Genomic DNA, 23,441 nt, shown 5'->3' with positions numbered 1-23,441 from the left:
GACACCATGGGCCTGGAGGACAGCAAAGGGGCGGGGCTTGATGTGGAGGACATCAGCAGCATCCTTAAGGGTCATATGCCGAATTGTTACCAGGTGGGATGTTTGATAACAGTTTGTGAAGCATAACTTGTGTGTTACATGAAGTAAATTTAACATATTCTTCGTTTACGTCGACAGTTCAACCCTGCTGCTCCTCTTCATGCTGAGACTCATGGTTATCAAAAGTCTCCGGCTGTCAAAGACAAGATCCACTGTGTGGCTTATGTTGTTGATGCCAGCAAGGTCTCCATTATGCCCCCAAAGCTGGAGGAGAAGATGGAAGCTATCCGCAGAAAGGTTAACCTACTGGGTCAGTAGAACCTGTCGCTGAATCACTTTACTGATGAATGTTGAAAGTTTAAGCTCAGATTATTTACAGCATGTTGGAAATGTTTGCAGGGATTCCTCAGCTGGTTCTGCTCACTAAGGTAGATGAAGCTTGTCCTTTGGTGAAAGACGATCTGAGAAACATCTATAAGAGCGGATACATCAAGGACTTAGTGAGGATTCTTTTAAATAAATTACTCTCAGTGTTCATGCTAAGCTTGATAAAACTGTTCTGAACCGCTGTGTGGTCCAGATGCAGGAGGTCAGCGTCAGGGTGGGCGTGCCGCTGTCCTGCGTTGTTCCAGTCAAGAACTACAGTGGGGAGCTGGAGCTGGACCTGAACGCTGATATCCTGCTGCTCAGCGCCGTCATCCAGATGCTCCGGTTCGTCGATAACTACTTCGATGACCTCAGCGACCGACTGAGCAGCGTCGAATGCAAAGATTAAGAATCTGTATTCACAAAACCTGACAGCTCAGGCTTATCCACATGTCCAGATGTGTCAGTATTTATGCATTTATCCAGAACAACTGTAGAGTTTAACATATTCAATGCAGCAGAATGTATTTACTTCATACAGATTGGTTGAAACAACTACGTGTTTCTTTTTTGAGTTTTGGTCTTGGGAAGTTTCACCACAATCTCACCTAGAAATTACTTTACAACTCCAGTCTGATAATTTTGTTTCTCATTGGTTCTTCTTTAAATCAGGGCATGATGTTTTTAAATCAGTTTTAAATGTTTATTCTGCAGGTTTGGCAGTAATCATAATCTGAAACTTTTAAGTTCAACAAAAAAAGATAGGAAATCAGGAAGTTGTTCACTTTAGTGAGTTTGGATAAATCAGTCTCTTTTTGCTTCTGATAAAGTTATTACCTTAATGGTTTTGGTGACTTGGTACTTGTTGGGACATTTATGCAGGACGGATTTTCTAACATGCATGTTAAACTCCTGCAAAATATAGGAGATATATCTGTGGGCATGAAACTTAAGTATAAGCTAATTAGCAAAGATCTGATATTATAGCTTGCATGTGTAAAGATTTACTGATATTTGACTTTCCTGAATTCCCTGGAATGTTGAAAATGATAACGCTATTTTTTCCTTTGTATCTTTGTTTTGTCACCCAAGAGGAGTTGTTTACAGTTTACTTACTTATGCTTTTTTGGGTAAAAAAACAATCTGAGACAGATCTGACTTATTACTTGCAAGTGTTTATTTATACAAGCTGGAAAAAAATGCAAACACTAATAAAAATGTTGAGAAAACATGCCTGGCATTATTGATATTTATTGAGAGAAATTGCAATAAAATCCATAGTTTAAAGTATTTTGCCTTGTCACCTAATATTAAAGACTCTTTTGTTTTTTTTACTATTTTAAGAGATATACTGTTATGAACTGTGCTATTCTGTGAGAGCTCTGGTGGAAACAAAAACAAACCATCATCCTCCTACTACTTCCTGTCATCTTTGTCATTTTTGGCAGTAGCAACGTCTGGCTGGTGATCATGTGACTTGTATAATGTGAAAAAAGTGTTTACATTGGAGTTGCAAAATCTTTTTTATTGAATTTTGTTTGTTTTTTTTCCAAAATTGGCAAATTAATTTTCGTACTTTGAATCTGTGCAATTTCATGGTCAATAGAAACGCAGCCACTGACAGAAAAATGTTTGGTCAACACGACGCCTGGTTTAACGCTTTGCTTCATGTTCAAAGTGTTTTGTTTCAATAAAAAGCTGAGACTTCATGAACAAACTGAAGTTTATTAATGCAGCTGAAACAGTTTCTGTACATGGAAACAGTGAAGTCAGACCAGCTGAGGAGCCGTCTGTAACAAGACTGAGATCTCAACAACAAACTGTAAACTACACAACGACAGCCGCCTCTAATCTGACTCATCTGCTGCTTCCGGGACTCTGAAATGAACTGAATTAGATTAGAAACGGGCCGATCTCTTCTCAGCAACAGTCATGAGATAAAAACAAACATTTTAAAATAGTGTTTAAAATATCCACGTTTGGTTAGTGCACATAACAGACCAGGAGCTCTCTCCACCCGGTTCAACCACTTCCACTCCCAGACCGGCAGAACAGGAATGTCATGGAGAAATGACGTGAATCCTGGGATTAGGTCGTAATCTGTCTGGTACAAAGCAACGTTCAGGGTGGAGCAGACGGTCCGCGGAGCAGAGGAAGACCGTGGAGAGGCTCTTATGGCACAGCTGATGCTCTCAGATACTCAGATGGCTTTTCGTCTCTCCAGCCAGCTGCTTCAGTCATCAACAGAAAAGGCAGCAACGTGAAGATGAAGAAACGACTTCAAACGTTTGAGTTACAGCAAACACACACATAACGAACACGTGGGATTGGTCCGAGTCCAAAGGCCGACTTCAGTGTCAACCAGAGAGAGGAATAAAGCCAAGCAGCTTCTCTGACATGAAGCTAAAGTGCATCGAAATTTACATTTTTGGCAAGAAAATCATCCTCAACATGTACCTGAATATGAAATGTTTTCTGCTTTTGTGCTTTAACCAGATGAATTAAAATAAGTGTAAAAATTCAAGAACAAACGGGATGTTGGCACGATCATACCAGACGGTTTGGCAATGACAGCAATACTGCAACCGCATGTTGCTTATTAGTATCATGAGATAAAATCTGTTTACCTGGGGATAAATTATGCAAAGTAGCAGATGAATGATAATCTGAGTGCTCAGCTGTTTGGAGTTTCTGGCTTTATGGAGATAATTTTAGCTTAAATAAAGATGTTACAAGGAAAGTTTTGCTTTTTTTTTACTGTGGATTACAATAGTTAGGTACCAGCTTAAAGGTTTTAAAATTTTCTTAGATCAATATTTGAATTTGTGTTTCTAAAAACTTCTTAGAAATTCTGCATCATTTCTAGAAATCTGATCTATCCAACGAAACGAGACAAAACATCTTGTTTCGTTTGTCTATTTTGACTAATTTCCAGTTGCACAAGCTTGAACAGTCCTGAAGTGAAAAAGAAGAGCGCCACCTATCACTCCTACTGAAGTATTGCCGTTTTGAGAGTTTAATTGGCAAGCAGCTGACTGCAGACTGGCTACAACTGCAAACAGCCCAACTAATCAATCAGCTAATATCAACTCTTTAAAGAGCAAAAAAGAGAATTTTCTAAAAATTTAGCAAGAATTTATTCCATATTTATGGATCAAAATAACATAACATGCTACAGAACAACTGGAATAATTAAAATGTGAGATTATTTTAACAACAGCAGGAACAATTGCTGTGTTTCTGTTTTAAATAAAAGTGATTTGATCACGATCTACTTTTTGATTACTATTTTTTGAAACGTTTTAAGAGACCCATAAGGGTCAACACCTACAGGCTTCCACTCGGCTAACTTTTAAGGCCAACAGATGCTGTTATAAACCTGTTTGAAAGAAATTTGGCCTCTTGGTGCTTTAAACTTAAAATATTAAGTGCTAACTATGAAAAAATAGTCAAATTGAATAATTAAAAAATGCAAAACATAAAAGATAAATGTTCTGAGAGCAGAAAACATGTTGGACACGGTTCGGGGTGAGCAGAAACTCTCTGCAGGTCGTCACTTTTTGGCTCCTCGGCGTTTGGACCCGAGCCGATCCGTCACACACTGTGCTTACATCAACATCTACAGAGATGAGATTCAACTTCCAAACAGTAGAAAAGAAATATAAGAGCTTTTCTGTGTCTTTTTTCTTTTAAGGAACTGTACAAGATTATTTAAAATAAAAAAAGTCAACAATTAGTTATACATATTTATAAGACAACATTGTTTACGTTATATTACTATAAAGAATTGCAACTTGTGTGATATTTTAATTTACTACAGAAGGCAGTATTCCTTTCTTTAGAGAGCTGGGTGTTTATGTTTTTAATAGTAGATGTATAAAACTATTGTGATGGATTTAAAATCATTTCCTATTTTGTGGTTTAAGTTTCAGGTACTAGAAAAATCCTGACCTTTATTTCTCTGCAATAGCAACAACTGCCCACAAGATGGTGCTAATTGACCTGTAAGATGCCTGTGACAAATTAACTTTAAACTAATTTCGGACTTCATCTTCACCAGACTGAGTAGCTGTAGAGCAGAGAACGTCTTTCCCTCCTCTTCATCGTCCGCAATTTAAGGAAGCTCATCTTTTTCCAACCCACTGAAAAAAAAAAGGAATACTGCATTTCTCCTTCACTACTTTCTTCAGCCTTTGTTCGCAACGCTAGCGTGCATCCTGCAGGGGAATGTTGGAGGGGCAAAGTGATGGAGGTCCGGCTAGGCGGGCCCGTCCTTCGGAGAGGACGGAGTCTGAGACACGGAGCTGGAGGACGAGGAGGCCGAGCTCTTCAGAGAGCCCAGCGTCTTGCTGAACCACGAGTTCTTAGCAGCTTGGATTTCCGTCATCAGGACGCCTCGCTGATGCTCCAGCTCCTGCAGCGCAGAGAGGGAAACAGAGTAAACAGAGGCAGAACTCTGGCCGGGCTTCCTAGTGTTTCATTATGGATGCAAATTTAGTTTTTATTAAATTTGCAAACAAATAAAAGTTTGCATTTTATGCAAATAAATACTAAATTTTTGCTTGGGATTTCTCATACATGTCAGTAGTTTATAGAATAAAAGAACAATGTTCATCTTACTCAAACATAAACCTATAAAAAGTTTGTGAAGCTGGATAAGATCAGCTTCACATATAAGTATCAGCCTCCATAGATTTAATGCATTAGCCTGTGTAAGAAAAATGAGGATTTTTATTGTAATCGTCACCAAATAAACCTAAAATTTTATTCATTTTTTCCCATTTAATTTTTCCCAGTGAGGAACAATGATGCACTGCAGGAGAGGGTTACATCCCTTTTCTTAAAATAGATTTCTTCTCTCCCTGTGGATGAACGATTATTTTAAGCACGTTTGGTTCTGCTCACCTGGATTCGGCACTTTGCCTCCACCAGCTGCAGCTTGGTCTGAGCCAGCTCCAGCTCCAGCTGCCTGAGCTGCTCCTTCAGCCCGTCCTTCTCCTCGTCCAGAGGCTCGCTGGACATCCCGTCGCCGCCGGGGGACGACGCCTGCAGGGAGCCCACGGGGCTGAACAGGTCTCTGCAGTGTTCGCAGCTCATCACTTTATTCTGCACAAACAACACATCTGCTTATGGCGCTGATGTAAGAAAGGTGAAGAGGTTCTGCAGAGCAGGGAGATAAGATGCAAGATGCAGAGAAAAACAGCTTCAACTTGCAATTGATATTTATTGTACAAAATCAGGAAACAATATAGACAGTTTTAATATCTCATCATCTTCTGAGTATTGTCTGTGTAGCAACTCTTTAAAGACTGCAAAAACACTAAACTTTACCAAGTACTTTTTCATCTAGTTTCTACTGCAAATAACTACAAATAACCACAAAACAAAAGCACCAAATCTTACCAAGTGTTTCTGGTGCAAATGTATCAGTACACTAGAATAAGAATGAATTCACTTACAGGTAACTTTTTAGCAAGACATAAGAGTAGACCTGTTGCAATAAACAATAAATCAACCAATTGCATGATAAATTGAAACAAGCTCCATAATTTCCATTTGCATGATTTATCATTTTTCTCTTTTCTCTATTTCTACCAAAAACTGGAAGACAAAACTTTTCTTTTTTGTTTTTTTGTGTGCTCTCCCTTTTTTTTGGGGGCATTTTTTTTTCAGAGACTTTTTATTTTTTTTTTTTTTTTGTTTTTTTTTTTTTTTTTTTGTTTTTTGTCTTTTTAATATCTCTCCGCTTTGGTGTTTTATGTTTTTTTTTGTTTTTGTCTATGTTTTTTTGTGTTTTTAATGTTGTCTCAAAACCCCAATATTAATCAATATTAAACAATTTATTGTCCATAATTATTATTTATCGTGATATGTTGATGTAGGAGATTGTCTTGAGTAAGTAATTCCCAAATATTGATAAATATACACAAGTTACACTGACCACATATTTAATTAACAAGACATTTTACAGTGTTATAAGTGAAGTAATCTGCCAGTGGAACACGTACTTTTTAAATCAATATTAAGGAATTATTTACTGAAAACAAGCTCCTTTATTTAGCTAAACCGTAACTTGTAAGGTAGATTTGTCTTATTTTTAATGTACTGAGGAAACTAGAAACTAAACTGAAAATACTTGGCAGGTTTTTGTGTTTTTGCAGTGTCTCAGTGTGATCCACTGTTGCAACACATTAAGGTGTTAAGAATCAAATTTAAGAGTCTGCTGCCTCCCAGCGCCTGTTTAATGAGGACTAAACGTTTGTGTGGGATTATTTCTGCATTGAAGCTCCTTGTTGCTGTGATGGTTCACAAAAATCCTCGCTGTCCCACTCAGCCCATATGTGTTTTTTTTAATCTGAAATTTAAATGTCTCGTAGCTTTCATCTGTGCGTTAGGCGTGTATAATCTCACCCTGACGATGTCGAGCTCCTCTTTAGTCGCCGCCTGCTGTTTCTCCAGCCTGGTGCTCAGCTGGGAGCAGATCTGAAACGAGGCGAGGCGAGGAAGATGAAGAGGAGTTACACAAGACATGACACGGCCATAAATGCAACACTTAAGTCTCTATTCCTCATCTAAATTATGGATACTTAACATAAACAAATCCTTATGCTTGTGCAAATAAACCCAAAAAATGTCTCATGAATCTGCAAACGTTCTCCACAGTTGCAGTAACATTTTATGGTTCTCCTGTTACCTGTTTGTACTCGGCTATGATGGCGGTGGTTTTCTTGATCTCCATCTCTGCTTTCTCCAGTTCCCGCCTGAAAACCTCCTTCAGCTAAAGGAGACAAAGGGGTGAATAGAAAAAAACTAAAACCACCAAAACAAACAAAAAAATACCGTTCAACTGATTTATGTACAGAAGCTTTATTTATTGGTGTTAAATTTGTTTTTTTGTTGAAGCAAACCAACAAATTAAACAGATTAAAGGATAGTTTATCTGACACGTTTTTCTCCCCTCTAGATTTTTAGTCTTTTTTCACCACGGAGAATAAAAACTTCCCTTAATGAAACATCAGACACAGAGTGAAACAGGGTCAATTATATTCAATACAAAAGATGCTCAAATTCTATAGTGGCTTGCAAAATAATTATCAAAAGTAATTTCATCTGTGGAGAGGGAAAGAAATCTGTAAAGTGTGGCATGTATTTATTTTTCAGACTCATAATTTTAAAGAACCACCTTCTGTCTCAACCATCTTGAAATTCTTGCCCATTCTTCTCGACAAAAGTAGCTAAAGCTCAGGAAGTATGAATGGAGAGTATCATTTAATTGTGTCTCATATTTATGTCTGGGCTTTAACTAGGCCACCGGGAGATGCATGTGTAGGGTTGCTGAAATGTGAGTCTTTAGCTCATCCACCGTCTCATCAACTCTGATCAGCTTCCCTGTTGCAGCTAAAGAGAAACATCCCCACAGCATGATGCTGCCTCCACCCAGCTGGAGTCGCTGCTTTATAATGTCAATTTTATTTATAAAGCACTTTAAAAACAGATATTAACTACACCAAAGTGCTGTACAGCATTCATAAAACACAGATAAAACACATAAGAATAAAACACACATTGAAACAGACAAGGCAAGTAAATTACAATGTCAGACTTTTTGGAAAAGCTAAAGAATAAAAACTAAGAAGTGATTTAAAATGTTCCCGACTGTTGGGGCATCTAATGTCAACAGGTAAGTTGTTTTCACACCTGGTAGTTCATTAGACTGGGTTTGATTGACTTTCACACTGAACTCTGCCAAATGAAACAACAAGCCATTTGGAAAACCTGTTCCCCTCCTCGCCTGTGGGGGCGCTGCACCAAGATAATCTCAACTGAACTAAATTAAAATCAGTAAAACTTGACTGAGATTTTGAAGTTGCAACCCTTAATTTATCAAATCCTTGATCAAACTAAGAGCAGAACAGTCTGCATAATGAGAATATCTGATTTCTGGCTGATTTTGTCTAAATGTCAGCCGGAGCGATAACGTGACCTTTAGTCATCATCCTTCACCCGAATCAGTTTTCTCTGCTCACTGACAGCAGCTGAATGCAGCCATTAACGGACGTTCTCCTCCTAAAGATGGGAACAGGGAGGCCATTCATGCAGCTTCACATGAGTAACTCTGATAATGCCTGAGAAAACAGGCTTTGTTCAGCGAGTTGCAGCCGTTGGCTGAGGAGCTGGACGGTAACCCAGGACGAACGCTACCTGAGCGGTCTCCTCCTCATGCCGCCTCTTCTCCTCCTCCGTCTCCACCAGCCGCTGTTTGGTGCTCAGCAGCTCTTTGTTCAAAACATCGGCCTTGTCTTCAGCCTGATCGAAACAACACCACACACGTTATATGATGTCCAGCATGAACTGCAGGGTGACACTGTTTTCCTAAAACCAAGTCCAGGTGTTGTTACCTGGTCCAGATCGTTCCGCAGGGCAATCTTACTGGTGACCAGCTCATGTGCCAGATCGTCATTCTCCTGCTCCAGCCTCATACTGGCTTCTTGTAGACGCCGGTTCTCTCTCTACACACAGCAACACACACACACACACACACAATAACACACTCATTTAGGATCAATATCAGGGCATCTTCAGGTCTCAGAAAGTCAAATGTAAGATTTTATGTCCCATTAGTGGAGTCTCATGACTGCCAGGCTGGCAGTAAACGTGTCACATGACACGGATCTGATGAGAGCAGCAAGAAACTGTTGTCCAGGATCGGTCATCTGACCCTGATTTCCCTGTCACTTTCAAAATAATTTCATTTTCTAATGCTTGAGTGACACTAAACTTACATAAATATTCACAGATATATGCATGAGAGACCTGAACCGATGGCTCAGCTTTCATATATATAAATAAGTGCAGGGAGATCATCAACCAACACCAAACTTAGTCATTTTTGCTGCAGATACACATGCATCAAATTGATATTTTTTCATAAAACTCTTGTTTGTTACCAGTGTCTAATCAAACCATTCTCCTTAACTAACAAAACAGAAAATTATATAAACAGCAAATCTCTAAACATTTAACATTTAATGAGAAGCTGTTTTGGAGCAGAGGAGGCTTACCGAGCGCCTGTCCGCGGTCAGAACGTCCACAGATAGAGCGACTGGAAGCGCTGACTAAACTTCAACACATGATCCTGACAGCCTCACTTTCCTGTCACACACTTCCCAGCCACGCTTTCTCTCTCTACAGACTCTTTTCCATTTATAAATGCTTCTATTTTCCGTTGGTTTGAATACCAAAAGCATGATGGAAGAGGAGCAATTTACCACACTTCACATTCACACATGCAAAAAAAACAAAAATACATAACTCACCCTTGAAATCTTCCAACTCCAAAGAGTTTTTTTTTTTTATTTTAATTAAATTCTGTTATCTGCACCAATAAAGCAGGAGGGTTCTGGATTTTTCTCATGAGCAGTAAAAGTGATTCCAGAGCAGCAGGTCAAGCCTAACATCTTATCTGCAACTAGACTCTTCCTTCCTTCCTTCCTCTGCTCCACAAGTAGGTGTTTATCCTGCAGCGCATCGCCCTCGTCTCTGGGAGAAAATGACCACAATCAACTCTGGATGTTTGTCTGTTCTGGTTGTTTATGTGTTGCTCAAAGACGATTGGTTCCAATGTAGAAAACATGTCTGCACTTTAGTAACTTGTACTGCCTTCTCTCAGTTTAGTCCGACGTTCAACCAACCCTCAACAAGCAGATTAACAGTTATTCCTCTTGAAAATCTTAAAAAATGTTCATTGTAACAGAAGAACAACAAGTTTACAAACTATAAAATGAGTAAGAAATCTCTCTAAATACACTTTGCATCCAATCTCAACATATTCTTGAAGGTTACCTGACAAGCAATGAATTCAAGTCTACATTTCTTAAAAGATGTACCAACAAAAGATAAAATAACTTATCTTTATTAAGTTATTTTAATAAAGATAATCACAATAAGTTATTTTAATAAAGATAATCACAATAATATTTATTGTGATTACAAAATTATTTGTCTTGATCAGTTCCGATGAGTTCACACTTTTGTGGATATTAAAATCAGTCAGTAAATTATTGTTGATGAAGGCTGATGAACTGTATCGCATTTCTAGTCACACTTATCACTCCAAGCATTTTACACTAGAGCCACATTCACCCAAACTGTCAGTTTTAACCAAAAAAAGTTAAGATCGATCAAAACGGAGACAAATGTAACTCAGATGCACCACAGGTTTGCAAAAATCCATGACCACCGACATGCATACAGGTTTACACATAAGGCTTAAATCCACTGAAATTACTAACCAACAAATTCATTCTATACTTTAACAAAAATACTAATAATAAACCAACAAGAAAACAAACAAAATGAAAAAACCAATAAGTAAAAATCAAAGACTTAAGCAAAACAAGCAAATTAGAAGCTGGAATTGAACCAGCAGGTTTTGGATTCGCCTCCCGTTCAGTGGTGCTTTTAACTAAATGGTTAGCTGGAGGTGAGGATGAACAATTGGAAAGAAGGACAGAGAGAAGGATTAACAGAAGGATGAAGGAATGGATGGACAGAATGATGGATGAATGAACACAGATGGTCGGACATACGGACAAACGACTGACTTCTGAACAGAGAGGTAGACAACCACGTAGTAGCAAAAATTCAGTTTCTTTGGGTCTGCCAAGATTAACTCAGAAGTTTTTTCTTTATATTTTGGAACAACAAACAATTTCCAACATGGAGATATCATGGCTCATCCTCCACTTTGAGATTCTGCTCTTGAATTTAATGACAAACCAAGCAGAGTGCCTTAAAGCATCAGCAGTTCGAGCTTCACTGTCTTCCAGCAGGAGATTAAAAGGAAATTAATTAATCCCATCAAAAACCTCCTCATGAAATCTTCAGGTTTGTAGTCGGGATAAAAGTTTTTCCCTTTCTCCGTGTTTAAAGGCTACATTTTATTTTCTCTACTTATCCAGACCTGGAAAATATTTAAATCAAATTTTATAATTGTACAGAGTAACTCTGGTGGTGAGTCAACCAGTATTACTTGCTTTAATAAAAACAGAGAAATTATTTGGAAAAGTAAGAAAATCTATGAACAGAACTAAAGCATCTGCCTCATCATGAACAAAGATGTTGCTGCTGTGCTTATCTGACTCAAGGCAGAATAATCTAAAACCTATTTTTAAAGATGTTAGCATCATTAATGACAAGTGAGTCACTGGAACCAAAAATACTTTCACAAACACCGTCTAACAAAGCAAAGCTGTTTCTAATATTAGAAAAAAAAAAAGATTTCCAGTATAAACCCAAAGATAAAATTAGCAGCGACAGAAACACCTTCTCTGTCAGCGTTTAGATCAAGTTGAGAGTTTTCAAACCTGGTATCGATCGATGGGGTCTTCTTGTTGCAGCTGGCTCTCTCTCAGCGTCTGATACTCCTTCTCAAACTTTTTCAGCTTTTTGGTTGGAACCTGAAAAAAATTACAAAGTTGAAAATGTAAACGTTACTCTATAAATGCTGTTTTATGAAATGTCTGCAGGCTTAATAAAAGGTTAAATGTGTCATTCAGATTTATTCAGAGGAAATCAACAGAGCAGCTGCTTCTTAGCATTAATGTGACTTTAACTTCTTTGTTCTGAGACATGATTAATGATTTTATGCGAACATTAAGACGATTAAAGTTCCAGACTCAGTTTGGCTTCTTCCTCAAAGTGAAAGTCGTCTCTAAGTTCCCACCATTTTAGGCCTACAGTAATGGATCTTGATGCTTTTCTTCAGCAGTGACAATAAGTTCATGTTCAGGTTTGAAGAGCTGAAGATTCAATATCAGTGAAATCAAACCTGGAAAAACTTCAGACTTTGGAAGAAGTTCAATCGATTGAAGGCTTGCATGATGTATGCCTGATCCAATGCGTCTGAATAACATGGTTGAATAAAAGGTTAATAAAGATAATAAAAATCCACATAAATTTTTATTTCTAAAAGAAAAATGCTGAAAATTAAAACCTTGTATCTTCCTTCATAATTGTGAACCAGTCTGGGTTTGTATTTCCCAAAAAATTAAAATAAAACCCATCAAAGTACGAGGTTTTAAAATGTAAAAAAGTTTAAAGTGTATTTTCTTTATCTTCTGACTGTACTCCCATAATTTTGAGTTGAATGTTAAGAAATTTATTTTTCACAAGCATTTTTCACTCATCTTCATAGCAACACTTTTGGGTTATACAGACATTCAAAAGTGGAACAAAATAGAGCTGAACTCTAAAATTAAAGTTTTTGGCTCTATAAAAATCAGCTGTACATCTCGGAAACAAAAATAAAACAAACACAGGAACCCAAAATTACCATAAAACACCTCAAATCAGCGAAAGTCAAACAGCACAACACCGGTACCTGCTTACATCCACAGGGAAATGCAAACATCTACCTGCAGATGTTTCCACTGAAGCCATTTCACACTAAACAGCTCGCAGGTGTAAAAACCGGCTAAACACAGATCATAACTTCTCTACCCCGCGCCTCGGCCTGTGCTGCAGGTAGACGGTGATGTCATCTCCCCTGAGTGGAAACAGCGTTGCCACCGTCGAGGTTTGGGATTGCATGGCCGACCCGGTCACATGACCTCTCTTTTGAGACTGGGATGGGTTTCATTTCAGCCTCTCACAAGCTGCATTTGAACCCAAGGAAATGATCTGTGTTATATTTTCTAGTAGGTTGTTTGTCCTACAGTAAATTTCATCGAACATCTTGAGAGCAAGAGAAGTGGTTTCATTTAGTCAGATGAATTTACAGAGTGTTTGTTGCTCTCTACTTCACCTGTTTCCAACAAACAAAAATAAAAATGATAGCTAAATTTCACAGATTCGCCAAGAAATCATCTGGCGACCAGAATTGGTGCAGTTTAGGAAGATGAAACACTTTGGCGTGACGCTATTTGACAGATTATAGGTTGTTGTTTACAAAGCAGCCAATCAAGGAGTGCCATTCATTCGCTGCTGATTGGCTGCAATGCAGATACGAGGAAGCTTCTGTGTTAGTGCTGAGATGGTTTCCACTGAGGGAAATAAGTAATTTTTATTATTTACCATCATTATTATCATTATTTTTTCTCTCTGATTTATTTTTACATTTTATTTATAATTGTATAACACAGATTAGGAAGAATTTATAGTTGTACATTGGCAAGGAATTGGTAATTTTTCTGATGCTGCATGTTTGATTATTTACAATTGTCATTATTACCATTATTATTATTATCCATAAATTTTCTTACCTTATGAGTTGGTTTGTAACCATTTTATTATAACATGGTTTTAATTACACATTTTTGATAATTATTGAGTCAGCAATAAATATGTCAAATTGAGATAAGGGGTGGGATTAAATAAGTGTTCACATCTTCCTGTTCCTTTTCAAACAGAAAAGAAGTGGTAAACTAGTTATTTTGTTAAAAACTATTAGCATTTTTTGAGGGGCTCTATAATCTTTGTGGATTTTATCTATTTGTGGGCAGCTTCCAGGATATAAACAGCTGAACCTTTTCAAGGCTAAACCTAATTGTAAACTTTAAAAAAAAGTCCTAAAAACTAATGCTGAGATGTTTGTTTTCCAATGAAAGAGCACATTGTGCACTTCTAATATTCATATTAAGGTCAGAAACTGTTTCTCTGACTTAATAAGATTAATAAAAGTCCTTGAAATGTCTCCTTTGTATAAATTTACATTTATCTTTTACATTAGCGTCCTAAGAGATAGACTCAATGATAAATGATTCCACAGTTTCACTCTGGAGTTAACAGCTGAAAAACTTTTTCTAATCACATTTTGTGTTTGTTTTAAGGTTTGTATCTACTGCCTTGTGTTAACGCAATACTTTGCAATGCAGACGCCCTCCACTGATAAACCATTGAAGCAAAACACAGTGTGCAATACGTGGGGCTCCACACTGAGCTGCTAGTTCACCGTACAATCTAATGAGCCGCATCAAGTGCTAACGTCACAGCTCATAAATCAGACAAAGAAATTCCCCTCAGATACCAGAAAATTCAGCCTCTGCTGGATGACTGACTATCACTTTCTTCTGCATCATTGGTGATAAACTGAACAGAGATTTTCCCAGAAGGCATTGGGACTACTACGGAGAAAAAGGCCTGACTAAAGAGAAGTTTTGAACAACCTCAACACACATTTATAAGTACGACCAGTTCAACTGACTCTTGTGTTTTGCCCTCATGGTCTTTTCCATTTGTTCCTGCTCAGGTTTGTTTACCTTATTGAGTTGTGGCATGCTTGATCTACATGCAACAATATTTCTAAATGCAACAATATTTCAGTGTGGGTGTCTACTAAATGTAACTTTATTACATTTATTTCTGCATGTTATAATGTGACCTTAAAATAAAACCCAAATCATCCCTGCCATGCTTTTAATTGGGACCGGCTGCTTTATATTGTTGATTCAAGATTATATTTAAATTGTGAAGCTTGCATTTCACAGGAAGTGATACCAAAGGAGCCTTTTAATGATGAGCAGATAACATAGTTTGTTTATCAGCGCTTAGTTTCCTTTTGTGAAACACAGCATGACAAAACTAAATTAAAAAACAACCAACTTCCCTTCGGCTCATTTCTTCAGCTGAAAACTTTGACTTTTCCTCCTTTTACGACCAACTTATCAGGATTCTTCTGCAAACAAACTTCATGAACCACGCGCAAGTCTTTTCATATTTTACAAACTTTAAGCGCTTTATTTTAAAGCTTGTCTTCCCCTCTATGGGCTAGAAACACATAACTATATGTTTCACATTTTATCTAGTATGAGCTGCTCTTATATGACTTAATATAGTTACAGGAAGACAACATTACATTTAAATACATGCATTTAAATGTATTTACAAAAAATCTTACATTTTTCTAAAGAAACTGTTTTCAGGCTTGACTTTTCTATAATTCTTTAGTATTTATCTTTTCCTTTTACTGTTGCAGCTTAATGACAATTTGGTTAAATAATATTTATGTACAAATTTAACTCATATCAATTATATTTGAATTCATGTCTTTGAAACTAGGAAAAGGAAAGGAAAAATCAACAAACAATAAAATAAGCTACTACAGACAGCTTGATGGCAGAAGCATATGCTGGTGTTGTTTGTGAGCATAAAGTTTTATTATAACGTATGAAAATGCCTTCTTTTACGGTCAATTTTCTCATTTTATGTGCACCTTTAAGCATGAAATACTGGCTAATGTCAGCAGATTGTGCTAAATTAGCATTTGCTCTCTGTGAATGATTGTCCTGCATCTCTTGGCAGGATAATTTGCTTCAACTACAACTATTTTTTTTAAATTTGGTTTTAAATAAGAGAGAAACTGTTTGCAGCCGCAGCCTGATCAATATTTTAACCTCTTTTTCCACTACGTGTGTAAGATCAGCCTAATGTTACTTTTTAGGGCTCAACAACATATTTTAAGGAATTGTAGCCGTATTTTAATGCAATGAAAGATGGTGTCACAGGATGCTTTGAAAGCTATACAACTGTAGTGCAGTAAAGCCTTTATAAACAATAGACTCAGTGGAGAAAAGGAAAACTTTATTCTGTAGTCTTTTTCCTTTCACTGCTGTGCTGAATTACAGGGAGACTATGCTCTCCACAGGGACATTTAAAGACCATGCAAGGCTGCCGGTTTGCTAGGTCTCCATGCTCATACATTCAGGAACATTTCCTCCTTCTCACTGGATAAATCTGGAAGTGAAATCTTCACTTTATGAACTCAAATTTTAGATTTTGGGAGAATACTGTAAAAACTTGCATTCCAGATGTGTTAAGGTAAGGTAATTTTATTTACTCAGATGACAGAGTGTTGTCATCGCTCTGATTCAAGGTTTGTTTTCAATGTAAAAATTAATTCAGCCATCATGACACACAGGCCTGAACATAACTGAAAAAGTTGTAAAAATAATGAAATATGTATTTTAATTTTGAGTTATCATGAAGGCTAGAACAAATTCGGCACATCTAAGTGGATCTGTTGTTCTGTGCTGCAAGGAGGGGAAATCTCTCATTAGGAGAAACATCCTTTAGTGAATATAAGTGGTATTTTTTTCCTTTGGTTAGAGGTCTGGTGACTGCAAATCTCTTAACATGTGATTGTTACACATCTCATACTTCTGTTATGCTATAAATAAAGGATTTTCAATTTGATTATGTTGGTATTCTTTGCAATGGTCCAACCCTTTAAGGGGTTTTTGGGATAAAAACAGCAAAAAGATCCCAACAGAAACCTATTAACTTATAACCAAATGTGTTACTGTAGGGTTCCAAGGTTTTTCTGTCATTTTTACCAACATGTTCTAAATATATAATAGCTAAAGTATTCACTAAGACATCCTTCAAATCTCTGACATACTTCACAGAAATGAAGCAATTTCATGACGTCATTTTTAGCCCAGTATTTTTATCCACAGTGGATGTATATTAGTTTTATATGAGTCACGCAACAATTGACCTTCAGAATTACACAGGAAGCGACACGTTTCTTAATCTTTACTTCACCACCAAACTTTTCATTTTCAAGACATTTCTAGATTTCCATGGACAAACTAGATTATAGCTGCACATTTTCAGCAACTCACATGACATCTATATGCACGTGTAGCTTCAGAGGATAAAAATGCATCCTCAAATGCTCCATTTCCAGAACATTTGGTGAGAAAATGAGAGGTCAGAAGGTCAGCACTGATAGAGGACACACAATAAAAAGATAGAAAATGGTACCAGGACCACTTTTAGCTTCCTGACCTGAATCCCTGATGCTGAAAATGGAGCTTTAGTCCCAAAACTCCTGGCTCAGATCTCAAATCAGGTAACAAACAAAGCAAAACAATATGAACTCACTGCAAGGAGAAAAGCTCCGACATGACAGACAAGCCTGAACGTTTGAATATTAAAATAAGAACAAAGCCACCTGGAGATTAGAGGAAAACGAGGTCAAAGAATTAAATTACCCACGAGAAGGAGGCTCAAACCCGTGCACACAATTACTCAATTTACCCCAAACGTCAGAAACGGTTCCTGAAACATGAACACCCACACATTCATTCAAGAGCATCAACCACGTGGAAAGAAATACATAGTTTCACTAAAAATGCATCTTTCTAAGAGCAGCTCTAGTGCAGTTTTCTGAATTAGATAAAGAGAAAGACGAGAGAGAGAAGAAAACGAAGCAGACCTACCACAGGTCTGAAAGATCGCAGCGGTTTAGAGTGAGCAACCAAACAAGCCAAGGTGTCCTCCTCGCCCGGACGATCCACTACATGAGCGTCATAGGCCACCATGATGGACACCTCCTGCATCATCTTGGTTCCTGCTTGCTCCAAGCAGCGAGGAGGAGGAGTGGACGAAGAGGAAGGAGGGAGGTAAAGCGGCCGCGCGCGGCTGAGAGGTTTTGTTTCTCTCTGAAAGCGCAGAAGGCAACTGGCTGCCTTCAAGAGTCCCACAGAGGCAAAGCCACGCCCACTGAGGAGGAGGAGGAGGAGGGAGAGCAGCACAACACACCTGTTTGTCTCTCCCTCTCCGTAACGCTAGAAGTGCGTGACAGAGGAGGATGAGTTTGCTATTTCTTCCTCTCCACTGAGCACTTCCCTCTTTCTGCTCACTCTCTCTTGTTTGTGCTCCTCCCTCCTTCAAACGCAGTTTTTTCTGTTTCCTGCTGCTAGTGAAAATAAAGATAAAGGCCTGTTTACACAGTTACACTCTGTGTAAGTGTGTATGAGCGATAGGAAGGAAGTCGTCACATCAACCGCAGTGACTTCTGTTACATTCCCACAGAAGAAGGCGAAGAGAGAGAAAATTCAAAGCTGTCAGAGCTCCTGCAGGATCCCAGAGGAATCAATTAAAGCTTTCAATAAAACTCCTTCAAGAGATCTGGTAACAGCTTCCCAATCAGCTGTAAGGAAAGAAACATTTAAGATTAAAGAAACGAACCGCGAGAAATCATTTCCATCACCAACATCAACTTTTTCCATCATTAAGGCTGTGTAACTTTTATAGAAAATATTTCTTAACCGATTTATTTTCTTTACAAATCTTTAATTTGTCCTCCAACCTTTGCAGCTAAATGCAAAACAAACTTTGGTTGCAGCTAATAAACTAAAACTGATCACTTTAAAAGTGGTTAAATGTTCTGTAATGATCCATATTAGCCTAACTTTTTATGGAACAAAAAACCTGCTACCCTTTTTATCGCCAATGTAAATTCTAGTTATTACAAGGTTGCCCAACGTGTGGCTCAGGGGCCATTAGTGGCACCTGGTATTATTCTTGACTGCAGTTCAGGAATATTAAAAAGTTAGCTCCTGAGCACAGGTGTTTGGTGCAGGTGGTTTATTTTTAATCGTGGCAGAAATCTTGGTAAATTACAAAGTATTCATCCTTAAATAACCACACAAATGTATTTAGTTCCAACCACACAGTGACCTAAATCTGACTCTTCTGGCTCCAGACTGATGAAACTTTTGCTAAATTTTTCAACAAACAACTGATAAACATTTCTTTAAATAATGTAAATCCACAAAAACTTTCTTAAGTTTTGGGTCTACAATTGTTTACACATCTCTTTACAATAAAAAACAAATCTGACATTTATTTAATTAAACTACCAAGTCAGTAAAATAAAAACATCACAGTGCAAGTTTTTATTAAAAATATGGCAGATTTTATGACGATTTTGGCACATGTGACAAAAAAGTTTGTGCACCCCTGAGTTAATAGGTCAAAATGGCTACACACGTTTCAGTGTGACATTCAATGTGCTACACTATCTTTCAATATTAAAGACTTTCAAAAGTAAATTAGCATAAAAGTATCTTTAACTGGCTACCTGTGAGTTTGGAGTCGCCTGATTCCTCTGCATAGTTTCTGACTAACATTCTTGACCTTTCCTACACGGGGTCAAACTAAAACCGGCCTCCAGCTCCCTCCGCATGTTTGTAGGTTTACATTTATCTTTAGATCTTGGAAGTTTAAAACATTACCACAGCTTCTGCGTTTTCACCCATGACTCAAAAGTTATGCTTTAAGTTGACGGTTTTTCAACACTCCTGGCTCTTATTTTGCCTTAGTTTGAAAAAGATACAAAGGTTTATTGAAGTTTAGATTCTCAGCTGGTTGATAAATCAACCCTATAAACAGGAAATAAATGCAAAGACTTTCATCTGCTATTTTAAAGTCGTCACTCTGGTTGTGGGTATGATGGATTTTTCCAAAACGGCTGAGAAATTCAAATTCCTCCGAAAATCCGCAGAAAGCTTAAGCCACTCCACTACCCGTTGTGTTCATCAAGCAAAGGTGCTGAGAAATTCTTTCGCCGTTTTAAGCTGCTTATGGAGTTCGGCTGATCCGATTTAAATGCTGACAGACAGAAATATGGGGAAGAAACGGGAGGGTGAGGAAAAGCAATGCATCTTGTATAAGATGGTCTGTCTTCTAGTAGGACGATGTTTGAGTTTTACATTCATTCTTTATGGAAAACAAAGGTACAGCTACATAAAAGAGATTAAATGTTATTTATTTGCCTTGTGAATTAGTGCTATAAAAACTGAACTAAATAAAAAATTATTGTATATATTATTTTTGAAAGTAAAAGCAGACAAATCTAACGATATTCCTACACGCTGTTGATAAAAAAAATAATACTAAAGTCGCCCTCAGCAAGGCAAAAAACAAGGAATATACAAGAGTAAAAGGTAGAAAAGAAGGAAAGGAAGGAAGGATACATAGGAGGATGTGAGGTAGGACACAAAGAAAAGTGCATAAAAAAGGAAATGAGGAAAAGAAAAGAAAGGGAAGAGAAAGGAGAACACAAGGAAGGAAAGAAATGAAGGACATAAGGAAAGTAAAAATAAAAAAAAAGAAAGAAAGAAAAGCAGAAATGAGTCGGGAAGTAAGAATGATAGGCAACAAGAACTATATAAGTATATGAATGAGGAAAGGAGAAAAAATGAATAAAGGAAGGATGGACAGATCATTTCGACATTGGGATAAAAATAAATTCTGGAATACAATCCTTTTATTTTTTCCACACTTATCCAGACATGGAAAATAAATTCCAGATTGTTCCAGACAGCAGATTATAATGCATGTGAAGCTTTCATAGACAGGAAACGTGTGTGTGTATGCGTGTGTGTGTGTGTGTGCGGCGTGTGTGTGTGTGTGCGTGCGTGTGTGTATGTGTGTGTGTGTGTGATGCTGTTTCACTGCAGGCTGATGTGACCTGCTCTGACCTGCAGGGGGCTGAAGTTAGATGGATAAGACAGAAGTGAAAGAGTGAAGAGAAGCGCATGAAACGCATGACAGGCATCGTTTCATCTCCATCTCTATCCGACGCTTCATGCCGTTGCATCCACAGGGAATATTCTATTTAAAGCTTGAAAGTGGTTTAAAAATATAACAGACGAGGGGCATAAATTCATGAGGAAAGCTTCAGGCAACCACAGATGTTCTTTATGTTTATGTCATTCAATATGTGTTCATGATCTGTATTTTTTTAACTCATGAGTGCAAAACTGAAGACTGGTTTTGGTTTGTGATTGTTAGCTTATGTTCCTTTGACTCCACAGATCCTAAACTATTTTTCTGACAAATTCCACTAGAGCTCTCTGCAGATGAGTACAAAAATCTACCGGCTCCAAATTAAGCAAAATTAGCAAAAAGTTTTCTACCAAACTTTAGTTTAGAATAAATTCAGGCAAACAAAAATAAATTGTTAACCAGAATCTGACAAGTATCTGCCAGCTTGGGATAATTGATATATAACAATCAGGTTGGAAACTGAAAAAATTGATCTTTTTCTGCTTTACCAAGTTGCACTAACAATAACAACCCTCAGTGTGGAAGTTGTTACTGAAGTCTCAAACTTTGGCTTTTTCATTATTTTTGTGGTGGTACCGAGATGGAAGAAGCTTTTTTTTTTTTAAAAGAGAAATAGTATTTTTAAAGATGTATGTTAAACGTATGCACTCCCTTAGGCTGTGAGAGCGAGTAAAACCTCTACAGTTAACAGAAAACTGCCCAGCTGCTTTCTTTTATTTCAGCTTTCAACCTCTGTCTGTTAAGGAACGTGGAGGATTTGAATATCCTGGCTCTTTGCAGGGATTGCATTTCTATAAACAAGAAAATGTCTGCAATAAGGTCCTAATTTAGTGAAACAATAAAACTAATTTATTTTGCAATTTCCCCTTTTTTAGCGTAAAATGCAACGCCCTGTTTTATTTAGAAAAAAAAAAGATGAAGTTGTGTTTAATCATGCAGACGGCCTTGCTTAAGACAAGTTGAATAAGAATGAAAAAGTTGGACAGAAAATCCTAATCATCCAATTGCATGTTATATTTGCATTTCTGTTTGAGAAAATGGCAAAAAATAAACTTTAGTCAAAAGGAACTCATGTTTCAGGAGTCAAGGAGGAAAAGATAAATAAAGAACAGATACAAGAAGAAACGGAGTACAGAAAGATAAAGAGAACGAGATACAAAGTATAAAAGATACAGCTTTTTCTTTATCTCACCTATTAAGTAGCAGTGAGGAATCAGGAAGTGCTTTTAATGTTTGAGAATCCAGAATATTGTTGAAACATTAACTTAAGCAGTATAGACAAGTTAAAACCTCAGAATGAACCAATATTTAACCAAATCAAGGAAGCAGGAACTGCAGGAAGGCTTGGAAATGGCATGATTTGACTTTTACTATAATTCAAAAAAGGAATGTGAAAGAAAGCAGCATTTGCTTCTCATTCATGAGAAGAAGGCTGACAAATCTGCATATTTATGCATATGTAATATGTTTTTGCTTTTGTACACATTGTACTTCTACAAGATTTCACAAGTAAGCCAGAGATAAGAAGTGAGTCACAGAGTTGACATCCTGTATGTACTAAAACTAAGACACAGTCACACAGTGGGTGAAACAAACGCCTAGAACGTGTTACTCTAGATTGCAGTCTTGTACTTTTGTGTCTTGCCTAAAAGGGAGCAAAAATAGTCCTTTAAAATCTAACAAATGGAAAACCTTCCTGGTTATGTACCTTTTTCCTACTCCTATCCCGTCAGTCCCCTGCTGACATACACACATGCATACATATCAAGAACACGCTGTGCTGCTATGGTCTCTGGTGATTTCAGCAAATTCCCTAAATACCAGCAGCCTACTTTCAGCAGCAAGATGGTAACATGTGCCTGAGGAAATTTAACGAAAACAGACACTGATGTTCTGAGAAAAAATAGGTCTCCTATTTCCCTGAAGAACAATTAAATTATAAAATGTAAAAGAAAGACGGTAAAGAGTATGTCTATTTGTTGTTTTTTTTCTGCTTATTCTAAAAGCAAATGTTAGATTTTCAGTTTTTTTCTTTCTAAAAGCACTATTTTCTAACTGCGTTTCTTTAAAAGAGTCACTGCACTAAAACTTAAAGGCTCCAAAAGAATGCACATAAAGCCATGTGAGTTATGAAGTAAGAAGTCAGGACGGTATTTAGAGCGTGCCGAGTTTTTATTTCTTAATTTCATAGTTCAAAATGAAGTTGAGCACCAAACAAAAGCATTTTGGTTTCCTGTGGTACCTTGATGTTGCAGGCCTGCTCCATTAGCCGCCGCGCGTTCTCTGCAGCTCTGTAGCGCTTCGGTAGCTGGACCCGGAAGAACTTGAGAGCCCCCTCAAAGTCCGCCTGCAGGAGGTCTTCTTTGGACGTCTGGAGGGAGACAAGAAGAGGTGGATGAGACACAGCAGCACAAACACCAAGCACAGAGACTCCACAATGTGTCTCCTTCTGCATGCAAGTTGATTAACAACAAGGTCAGAGTCATGCAGGTAAATACATGAGGCAGCACAGTTTCTGCTTACATGAACAGCAAATACTTGATAGAGTAGAACAGTAAAAATGGAAAATGTAATATCTTTTTATTGAGAAAAATATAAAAATTTTACTGACAACATAAAATTTAAAGTGTTTTTGTTCTAGTTTCTAGTGCAAATATCTTAGTTCACTTGAAATAAGA

The 23,441-nt window shown here is 37.5% G+C and overlaps 2 protein-coding genes across 3 annotated transcripts in view; one reads left to right on the top strand and one right to left on the bottom strand.

Moving 5' to 3' along the window:
• Positions 1-1,692, top strand: part of LOC103143815 (interferon-induced protein 44-like) — a 4,289-nt gene extending 2,597 nt beyond the window's left edge. The window contains exons 6-9 of the mRNA XM_016675567.1: positions 1-93; positions 178-349; positions 439-539; positions 620-1,692. The exon at positions 1-93 is cut by the window's left edge and continues 1 nt beyond it. Of these exons, the coding sequence (XP_016531053.1) occupies positions 1-93; positions 178-349; positions 439-539; positions 620-814 (561 nt within the window). The 3' untranslated portion in view covers positions 815-1,692. The remainder of the gene's footprint in view (positions 94-177; positions 350-438; positions 540-619) is intronic.
• Positions 1,693-2,110: 418 nt separating this feature from the next.
• Positions 2,111-23,233, bottom strand: LOC103143812 (rab GTPase-activating protein 1-like). Of its 2 annotated transcripts, none has more exons than XM_016675568.1 (8): positions 23,006-23,233; positions 11,772-11,864; positions 8,805-8,915; positions 8,608-8,712; positions 7,100-7,183; positions 6,817-6,888; positions 5,311-5,511; positions 2,111-4,819 (listed from the first exon to the last, which is right to left on the bottom strand). In XM_016675568.1, exons 1-8 carry the CDS (start codon positions 23,216-23,218, stop codon positions 4,664-4,666), a joined length of 1,035 nt encoding a protein of 344 aa, XP_016531054.1. In that variant the 5' UTR covers positions 23,219-23,233; the 3' UTR covers positions 2,111-4,663. The 2 variants fall into 2 exon arrangements, with proteins under 2 accessions (XP_016531054.1, XP_007560569.1); XM_007560507.2 differs by lacking the exon at positions 23,006-23,233 and adding an exon at positions 17,628-17,861.
• Positions 23,234-23,441: the final 208 nt, after the last annotated feature.

This window comes from Poecilia formosa, unplaced genomic scaffold (assembly GCF_000485575.1).
Source record: "Poecilia formosa unplaced genomic scaffold, Poecilia_formosa-5.1.2 Scaffold116, whole genome shotgun sequence".
Lineage (NCBI taxonomy): Eukaryota > Metazoa > Chordata > Actinopteri > Cyprinodontiformes > Poeciliidae > Poecilia > Poecilia formosa.
The sequence above is the reverse complement of the archived record's forward strand: the minus strand, read 5'-3'. Positions and strand labels throughout refer to the sequence as shown.

Excerpts from the sequence above, each read along its gene's own strand:
- LOC103143812 (XM_016675568.1), bottom strand. The coding sequence starts at position 23,218 with ATGCAGAAGGAGACACATTGTGGAGTCTCTGTGCTTGGTGTTTGTGCT. Across the intron at positions 6,889-7,099 it reads TCATAGCCGAGTACAAACAG|ATCTGCTCCCAGCTGAGCAC; the intron begins GTAACAGGAGAA and ends GCCTCGTTTCAG. Across the intron at positions 5,512-6,816 it reads AGGAGCTCGACATCGTCAGG|AATAAAGTGATGAGCTGCGA; the intron begins GTGAGATTATAC and ends TTGTTTGTGCAG.